This window comes from Leptopilina heterotoma, unplaced genomic scaffold, assembly GCF_015476425.1.
Source record: "Leptopilina heterotoma isolate Lh14 unplaced genomic scaffold, ASM1547642v1 Lhet_268, whole genome shotgun sequence".
In the NCBI taxonomy this organism is placed as follows: Eukaryota; Metazoa; Arthropoda; class Insecta; order Hymenoptera; family Figitidae; genus Leptopilina; species Leptopilina heterotoma.
In genome coordinates, this window is record NW_025110977.1 from 1,535,952 (window position 1) to 1,546,623 (window position 10,672).

The 10,672-nt window shown below is 20.9% G+C and overlaps 1 protein-coding gene across 1 annotated transcript; it reads left to right on the top strand.

Annotated features, from left to right (window-relative positions):
* Nucleotides 1-577: 577 nt before the first annotated feature.
* Nucleotides 578-5,082, top strand: LOC122503676 (homeobox protein Hox-D5-like). The gene is made up of 2 exons (XM_043614307.1): nt 578-1,472; nt 4,279-5,082. Exons 1-2 carry the CDS (start codon nt 1,058-1,060, stop codon nt 4,965-4,967), a joined length of 1,104 nt encoding a protein of 367 aa, XP_043470242.1. The 5' UTR covers nt 578-1,057; the 3' UTR covers nt 4,968-5,082.
* The last annotated feature ends 5,590 nt before the right edge of the window (nt 5,083-10,672 follow it).

Here is a 10,672-nt window from a genome sequence, read left to right on the forward strand (position 1 = left end):
TGAAAATAAAGGTGAAAGAATAAATAAAAATCTATGAAAGTAAAAGTTTTTTATTTTTATTTTCATTTCCTTTTTCTTGAATTTTTATTTTCAGTTTTGATAGATTTTTATTTACACTTTTACGTTCACTTTGATTTTTATTTTCACTTTCTATCAAAGTGAAAGTGAAAAAAAATTTATCAAGCTGAAAATGAAAATAAAAGTAAAAAAAAATAAAAATCCATCAAAGTGATAATAAAGGTAAAAAAAAATCTATCCTAGTAAAAGTGAAAGTGGAAATGAAAGTCAAAGTAAAAATCAAATTACGTAATCGACCCCCTGAATAGTAATTTTTTTCATGAACATTTTTTCGAGAAAAGCAAATTAACTTTATGGGAATAATTTTTCAGATTCTGAAGTAGTAAATAGAAAAATTAACGAATTTAAGAAAAAGAAAAAATATTTTTCACGTTTATAGTTAACAAAGAAGAGTGTAATAACTTGAAATTTCGATACAATCAGAAAATACACATTAAAGTTGAGGAAAATATTTTTCTTCGACACATATTATATGAGTAGTGTCGATAAGTCAAAGTTAAAAATTTTTTAACGATAATGAGGACATTAAGTTTACGTTAAGACTGAGGTAATAATTTTGTCATTTAATTTTAAACTTTCCAAAAGTCTTTCGAGTTAGTCGTACAACTACAAGCACTTGAATTGGATTGATTACTTCCTCGTCTTGACCAAAAGTGATTTTTACCAAAAAAAAAAAAATTGTTATTCCTTTCGAGAAAAATTATTTTAATTCCAAATATACCAAATATTTTCTCCCAAATTGCAAAATATAACGAAACTAAAAGTGAACGTTTATACAAATCGAGAGAAAAGAAAATAAATTTGATTCAAAAATATAGAAATTTTGTAAAAAAAAATTCAAGTGTAAAAAGTGTGGAGTGTAAAAAAAATTTTAATAGCGAAAAAATAATTTTTATTAAAAAATAGTTTTAAAAAAATATAATTTTTATAAAAAATAGTTTTAAAAAAAAAATAATTTTTAAAAGACAAAAAGGTAAAAATGTCCGTTAACGAAGGAGTGATAAGGGAAACGCATGTCACAAATTCAACTTCCGTTATATCGCAAATAAACAATAATATCGATGAAACAAATCAAAAGGAAAAAGCGGCAATATCCCTAATGGAATTGGGTCATTCGAATGTGAATCAAAATTTATTACGTAATTCCGTTGTACATACAATTCATCCATCCTCATCGCCAATAAGTGATAATAATTCCGGTACATCAATGACAAGTTGGTCAACTGAATATCGAAATTATGGACAAAGTGAAAAAATTGTTAATTTCAATGAGCAAATTATTAATTCCTGGGAGATGAAGACTGATCAAAATATGAATATGGATAAGGACGATGCGAAAATAAAAGGCGAACATTCATTTTCAACGGAGAAATTATACGAGAGTCAAGATTCAGGTAAATTAAATGATGATCAATATTTATTTTTCGATATTAAATGTTTTTGTGGGTAAATGAAAATATTTTGAAAGATTTTATTTGAAAATTTCATTGTTTGTGAATTGTAGTCAATATTTTTCTATTATATTAGGAAAATGATAAATAGAAATTCGATTTAAATAATTTCAGAGGTGTATTGTAAATATGATGATTAGAATTTGGAATAATTAGATTTTTCTGTAATTATTGTAATTGTAATTAGAAATTAATTCGAGTGGGTGTAATTCTAATTAACTATTTTTATTTTGATATTATTTCATTATTTTCATTATTTCGTTATTATTTACAATATTGTTATTCTATTTCAATTGCATTGAATTATAACAATTGTTTTTTATTTGTTACCATCGTTTTCAATTGTTTTTCATTTATTACAATTGCATACAAATTATTACAATTGTTATCAATTGTTTTAAATTTGTTACCATCGTTTACAAATTGTTTTCAATTCATTCCAAATGTTTTCAATTTTTTTTAATTTATTACAATTGCATACAACTTATAACAATTGTTTTCAATTTGTTTTCAATTGTTTTCAATTCTATACAAAGTTTGACAATTGTTTTCAATTTTTTACCACTTTTTTTATTGTTTTCAATTGTATTTAATTTATTACAATTGCATACATATTATAACAATTATTTTCAATTAATTATAATTTTTTTTCAATTGATTTTAATTTATTTTAATTTTTTTCAATTTGTTACCATCGTTTTCAATTGTTTTCAATTTATTACCATCGTTTTCAATTGTTTTCAATTTATTACCATCGTTTTCAATTGTTTTCAATTTATTATAAATGTTTTCAAATGAAAACGATGGTAACAAATTGAAAATAATGTTTAAAATTTGTTTACAACTGTAATAATTGTTTTCAATTGTATTTAATTTATTATAATTGCATACAAATTATAACAATTGTTTTCAATTGTTTCCAATTATTACAGTTGTATACAAATTTTAATAATTATTTTCAATTTGTTACCATCGTTTTCAATTTATTACAACTGTTTTCAATTGTTTTTAATTTATTTCAATTTTTTTCAATTTGTTACTATCGTTTTCAATTTGATACCATCGTTTTCAATTGTTTTTAATTTATTATAATTGTTTTCAATTGTATTTAATTTATTACGATTGCATACATATTTAACAATAGTTTTCAATTTGTTACCACCGTTTTTATTGTTTTCAATTCATTATAATTGTTTTCAATTGTACTTAATTTATTACAATTGCATATATATTATAACAATTATTTTTAATTCATTATAATTGTTTTCAATTGTATTTAATTTATTACAATTGTTTTCAATTGTTTTTAATTTATTTCAATTGTTTTCAATTTTTTACCATCGTTATTAATTGTTTTCAATTTATTATAATTGTTTTTAATTAATTACAATTTTTTTCAATTTGTTACTATCGTTTTCAATTGTTTTTAATTTATTACAATTGTTTTCAATTGTTTTTAATTTATTTCAATTTTTTTTCAATTTGTTACCATCGTTTTCAATTGTTTTTAATTTATTATAATTGTTTTTAATTGTTTTTAATTTATTACAATTGCTTACAAATTATAACAATTGTTTTTAATTTGTTACCATCGTTTTCAATTGTTTTCAATGTGTTATAATTGTTTTCAATTGTTTTTAATTAATTACAATTTTTTCAATTTGTTACTATTGTTTTCAATTGTTTTTAATGAATTACATTTGCATACAAATTATAACAATTGTTTTCAATTATTACAGTTGTATACAAATTATAATCATTGTCTTCAATTTGTTAACATCGTCTTCAATTGTTTTTAATTTATTACAATTGTTTTCAATTGTTTTCAATTGCTTTTAATTTATTTCAATTTTTTTCAATTTGTTACCATCGTTGTCAATTGTTTTCAATTTATTCCTATATCGTTTTCAATTGTTTTCAGTTTATTATAAATGTTTTCAATTGTTTTTAATTAATTACAATTTTTTCAATTTGTTACCATCGTTTTCAATTGTTTTCAATTTATTACAATTGGTTTTAATTTATTACATTTTTTTCAATTTGTTACTATCGTTTTCAATTGTTTTCAATTGTTTTCAATTTATTATAATTGTTTTTAATTGTGTTTAATTTAGTACAGTTGCATTCAAATTATAACAATTGTTTTCAAATGTTTTCAATTTGTTACCATCGTTTATAATTGTTTTCAATGAATTACAAATGTTTTTAATTAATTACAAATGTTTTCTATTGTTTTTAATTAATTACAATTGTTACAATTGTCTTTAATTTAGTACAATTGGTACAATTATTTTCAATTGTTATGAATTTATTGCGATTTCTTGCGATTGTTTTTAATTTATTATAGTTGATTTCATTTTATTTTAATTATTTTTTTTTGCAATTCTATTCTATTAAATTATAATTGTTTTCAATTTTTCTTGAATTGTTTTCAATTTTTTTTAATTTATTACAATTATTTTCAACTGTTTTCAAATTATTTTTGATCATTTCTGTATTAATAATGTTTTTAGAAAAGATTTAAAGAACAAAATAATATAAAATAGAGAAAGAATAATTATTTTCAACTTCAGAAAAGTTTAAAAAAGATTTGTTTAGATAAAGTTAAAAATACATTTTTTAAATTAAAAAATTTTTAAATACTTGAATTGATAATTGTTTCGTGAAAAATTCTGGGAGAATTTAAATTAAAAATACTTGTTTTTAAATTTAAAAAAATTAAAAAATTTTCTTCGTCTTTTTTTTGCAGACGCACAGAAGAAACAAGGAAAGAGCAAAAGATCCCGAACCGCCTACACAAGCGGACAATTAATTGAATTGGAAAAAGAATTTCATCACGCCCGCTATTTGCATCGTGCAAGAAGAATTGAATTGGCCACATCCTTGGGACTCTCCGAGCGTCAAATAAAAATTTGGTTTCAAAATCGTCGTATGAAATATAAAAAAGAACAAATCAATAAATCCACCGGCCAAACATTTATTAAGGATTCATTCATTGAATCATCATCCTCATCATCGCCACAGCAATTGAATGTTAAAACAATTCCCGACATCTCATCAATGCGTCGCGATTATACAAGTTCAAGCAATCAATATGGTTATCCATCTTCCTATACAATTGGAAATTCCACTTTAAAAACAAATTTAATTGTTGAAAATAATTCTGACCATTCGACGCAAAATTTTAAGGACAATGAACATTATTTGGATTCATCAACTGTCTATCAGACATCGCAGGCAAATGATTACTATGAAATTCCAAGTGTTAGGGATAATTATTTTTCTCAACCACAAGTGTGGCAACATCATCCAGGTCAATATACAACCTCCTATCAACATCAACAATATCCCTATCAGCATTATCAACTTTCTCAGGATGTGGGAAAATATTGTTATGAATTGCAAAGTGAAAATTGCAACGATCTAACTGTTTTATAAGGGGAAATAATTGTTTTAGTTTTAGTGATTAGATTAAAATTAAATTCAAACAAAAATTGGAAAAAGTTAAATAAAAAAAAATTAAATAAAAAAAGTTGAATAAAAAAAAATTAAATAATAAAAGTTAAATAGAAAAAATTAAGTAAAAAAAGTTAAATAAAAGAAGTTAATTAAAAAAATAAATTTAATTTAATTACACTGTTAACTAAAAAGTATCAAATTGCAACGAACTGATACAAAAAATGCAGATCAAATTAAAAATTGATCCAAATTTTTGGTATCAATTTGATACTTTCAAGAAAACTGTGTAAAAAAAGGTTAATGAAAATTAGATAATAATAATAATCAGGCCTGATAATAATAAAAAATAACAATGCAAAAAATAATAATAAAATTAATAATAAGAAGAATAAAAATAATTTATTTTATTCTACAATAGAAAATACTTAATATTATTATTGTTCAATAATAATAATTTAGTACAATAATCTTTCGTAAATATGTCCTAAAGTAATTTTAGGATTTTTTATATTTTACGTGCGAGAAAATTTATTTAAAAATATTTGATATACTTTCAATATTTATTTTTGAAAATATATATTATAAAGTATATTATTTATAACAAAAGAAACGTAAATATATATTTATAGGCAGATAAAAAATCGTTTCCGAAATCATGGAGATAGATATAAATTAATAGTAAATTTTAATTTATTAACCTAATTAATTTAAAATTAATAATAAAATTCAACTCGATGACTTGTATTTTAATTTCTAACTTAATATTATAATTTATTTAAATTAATAAAAAAGGAAATATTTGTTTATAATAAAATTAAAAATTATCTCATTAATCTTTAACGTCTGAGATTGAACAAATTGAAAATGAATGATAGTTTATTTCAAAAGAAATAAAAAATAAAATAAACGAAAAATAATGATAAAAACAAGAAATAAACAAATTAATTAAATTAAATTTTGATAGTGTTAAAAAAATGTAACAAAAATTGAAAAAATATTTTGAAAAAAATCAAAATAGAAATAGTTTTAATTAATAGATTATTATTATTAATTAATTTAAATAGTTTTAATTACCATAGAGGGAATTTTTCTTCAATATCGTTTATTTATTGCTTGAATAGTTGTTTAATCACAAACAATATTTTTTCTAAGAATATTATTAATAAGTGAATGATTCAAATTTAATTGTTTTTCGTGAATGAATTAATTGTCATGTAACATGTGTGTTTTGTATGAAAAAATAGAAATAAATGAAAATAAATAAAAATTATAAATAAAGTTAAAAAAATTTTGTTATTTTTTATCAAATAAAATCCCTTTAATTCGTTAAATTATAATTTGAACGCAAAATTCTATTAATATAAATAAAAGTATCTAAATAATTATATTATAAATGTTTTATGAATATAAAATATATAATTAGATTATAAATGTTTTATACATAACGTAAATAAATAAATTATGGATATATTATTAATAAAGTGAATAAATAGATTGAAACGAAATAAAAATGATAAAATAAAAAAGAAATTTCAAATTTCTCGACTATTTTCAGTGACACATCAATTTTTTTTGTGAAGTTTTTTTTTATAAATTCTAATTAGTGCAACGAACTCTTAATGAGTTTCACAGTTTTATGTCATTTAAAAGCAAGTTTTCAAAACTCGAAAATTTTAATGATAATTCTGTATATTGGAAATTAGAGTGAAATTTTCTCCAGATAAGTCCTTTTTTTTGTAATTAGTTCAAAAACAAAAGATTACAGATAAGATATAAACTCCGAAATGATCCTCAAAAAAATGCAAGTGTAACTCAAAATGGGTTACAAAAATCAAATTGTTTTTCACATTTAAAATTTTCCTAATGGCAAATTAACTCGAAAAGTGTAAGAAAAAATCGAAATTCATTTCTTAGATTTTTGTCAAAAAGTGTAACAGAAGTTAAAATTCGTTTCTTTTTTCTTAATTAAAAAAAAAAAAAAAAAAAATCAAAAAGTGTGGAAAAATTAAAATTTATTTCTACGAAAAGTGTAAGAGAAGTCAAAATTCGTTTCTTTTTTGCTAAATGAAAAAAATCAAAAAGTACAGCAAATATCTAAATTCGTTTTTAAAATTTTCTTTATTAAAAAAAAGCAAATTATATTAGTTTTCTTTTTTTTTGTAAAAGCAGAAGAAAAACACTGGAGAATTCTGTCAATATGAGAAAAAGGTGAAAAATATACAAAAGGAGAGAAAAACGGGACAAAAAAAGGAAGTCGATATAGAGAGAAGAAAAGAAAGAAAGGTCCAGTTTATGTCTCGAGATGCAAAAGGATGAGATTGATTATCCTTTTCCTGTCAGTTGATTTCCAGTCTTTCCATTTCGTCCACTATAATTTCTTTGTTTTTTTTTTATTTCTTTTTCGATTTCTCAATTTTTCTCTTTTTCTTTCTCTTCTTTTTTCTCCTTCTTCGCCTTTTTTTACTGTTAGTATAAATTCCCAAACTCACAGCTCTCTCGATTTTTGCGATTTCCTTCCTTCAGGATATCACATCCACAAAAGAAAGTGAGAGAGAGAGAGAGAGAACTGTCTTGCAGCTTACCCGATTTTTCTGATTTTCACCCTCTTCGTTTCGAGGGTTGAAATTCACCCTTCTTATTCGATTTCCCCTTTTTTTCTGCGGTGATGCGCTGCGTTCCTTTCCAGAAGCAAAGATCGACGAGAAATCGCAAAAAAAAAATGAAGAAGAAAATATTAACAAAAAAAAAAAAGAAAAAAACAAAATATTTCACTTTTTTTATCGCAGTAACTTTTGGTAATATTTCAAGTCACTGTTATTATTTTTTTATTTTTCTATTTTTTATTATTATTCTTTATTATAATTATTATACATAATATGTATAAAATAATAAATATAAATATTTTAATTTAAAAATATAAATATATAAATATAAATAATTTTAAATAATTTAATAATAAATTAGGTATTATTATTATTATTATTAACAATACCATTTTTACCATATATTTATTTTTTCTCAGTTTATTTTTAATTCCACCCTATTTTTTAATCGTAATTTACCGTATTCAAAGGAATTCACTTTTTTTAATTGTTTAATATTCGCGCGCGGAACGTGATATTAAATTTATTATTGTTATGCAAAAATTACAAAATTATTATTTATATTTATTTTCAAATATAAATTTTTTAAATAATTTCATAATCAAAATTTAAATAATTCATTTATTAAGTACAAAATTAATTATTACTGTTCATATTTTCAAAAATTTTAATAAAATTACACGCTAGAATTTAATTATTTTTAAGATTTTCCATAAAATTCAATTTCAACAAGAATTTAAAATTCTCTATAAAAATAATTATTCTCTATAATAATAATTATAAATTGAATGAATTTAATTATTTTCAAAAAATAATAAAATTTTTGTGATGAATTCAATTATTTTGAATATACTTAATTTTAATAAAATTCTTTAAAGAAATTCAATTATTTTCGAAACAACTTTAATTGAATTCCTCGAAAAAATTTCATTATTTTTAAATATTTCTATAAAATTCTTCATAAAAATTTAATTATTTCTTAAAATTTTAATAAATTCTTCGAAAAATTTCAATTATTTTTATAAATAGAAAAATTCTCTGCAATAATTCAATTATTTTTATAAATAGTAAAATCCTTTGCAGAAATTTAATTCTTTTCAAAATAATTTTAATAGAATTCCTCGAAAGAATTTAAATTTTCAAAAAAAAAACGTAAAATTCATTTATTTTCTAAAATTTTAATAAATTCTTCCGAAGAATTCAATTATTTTTATAAATAGTAAAATTTTTCGCAAGAATTCAATTATTTTCAATTTAAATTATTAAAGAAACTCCATTAGTTTTAAAAAAATTCAATGAAATTCTTCAAAAGAATTTAATTAAGATTTTTAAAAGTTTTAATAAAATTCTTCGCGAGAATTCAGTTATTTTCCTAAATTATAAAATTCTTTGAAGGAATTCTATTATTATCAAATTTTTTGATAAAATTCTTTGCAACAATTCGATGATTTTCAATACATTTAATTTAAAAATTGAAAATATTTGAAAAGAAGAATTATAAAATATGTTAAGAAACGAAAAAGCAAACAACAAACTTCAAACTGCGAGCAAATTACCGGAACATGTACTTTATTATTATTATTATTATTATTATTAATTATTTGCAAATTATTATTTTCAATAATGTTCACTAAAATATTTTTCATAAAAACTTGAAATACCCGTGAAATTTAGAAAGAAATGAATAATTTATTGATTATACTTTAAAAGGTATTTTTTTTGTAAAAATTAGTTGAAAAATTTTTCATACAATTTTTTTTAAAATTAATTTATGAATGGAAAATAAACCAATTACATTGCAAGAGAATTTTTTTTCATTGTAATAACTTTTTCGATTGTGATTTTGAGACTCATGGAGATTCTTGCAGGAAAACATGTTTGTAAATACGTGTATTAAATAATTGAAAATCAACAAAAATATTTGTGTATTTTCATTATCTAACTATTATCCATCAACAATGTTTCAAAAGCTCTTAATTTTTTTCTCTTTATTTCTCCATTATACATATTTCACAAAAGTAACAACTCAGTTTTTTATTTCTATTAATTTTTTGATTAATTTTTTTTTATTACACTTTATAAAAGTGATTTTTGGTTTTTTTTTGTATTTATTTATTAAAAATAAATATTATTGCTAAAAGTGAAAAGAATGTAATTTTTATTTTTGTAAATTGTTGTCGATAAAAATAAAACAGTAATAGAAAATTGATTGAAAAAAGTACCAGTTTCTTTATTTATTTGTTCAAAATAAATATTATAGACAAATGGAGAGTAATAAATAATTAATTAAAAAAAAGAACTTTTTTTCTGTTTATTTATTCAAAATAAATATTATAGACAATAAAAGAGAGTAGCAAATAATTAGTTACAAATAAGAAATCAGCTTCTTTTTAGTTATTTATTCGTATAATAAATATTGTAGAGAAGAAAAAGAGAATAGTAAATAATTAACTAATAATTACAAGTGAATAAATAGATAATTATTAAAATTCTTTTCTCTATTCGATTAAAAAGATATAAAAGTACTTTTAATTTTTTATTAATTAATATTAATAAAATTAAAAGGACTATTTTATTGTCTAAAAATAAAAAAAGTTGCTATTAAAATGAAATAAGTAAATTAAGGCAAATTAAACGAATAATATCCTTTATAAAGGATCTCGGACGTTAAGGATTATTTAACTAATAAAATAAGTAATTATTATTTTTGTAAATGAAATAAATAATTATTATTTATGTAAATTAAAAAAGTGATTTTTATTTTGGTAAAATTAAAAAATAAATTTTTATTATTTAAAAAAAAGCGAGTGAAAGATGAAAACAGACGCCTTTGGATTTACAATGTCTGTGAAATGGAAGCTAATGAGTATATTTGGCGCCCGACTAATGAACAACTATTTTCGCAGTTTGGGGTCCGTGTCTGCAAGTGAGTATTAGAAATTACCGATTTCTATTGGCTCCTAGATTTTAGTGGGTTGGCACTAAGAATTTGCTCAGTGGTCAATTGCACTTGCACTTGCTTTAAGGCCCAATTGGAATCTAGTGGGGGTGAATGGTATATAAACCAGGGGTATTTACCCA

What these genes read in the sequence shown, in the direction of transcription:
- LOC122503676 (XM_043614307.1), top strand. Translation starts at nt 1,058, where the DNA reads ATGTCCGTTAACGAAGGAGTGATAAGGGAAACGCATGTCACAAATTCA. An exon ending in ATACGAGAGTCAAGATTCAG is followed by an intron (nt 1,473 to 4,278) that starts GTAAATTAAATG and finishes TTTTTTTTGCAG; the next exon opens with ACGCACAGAAGAAACAAGGA.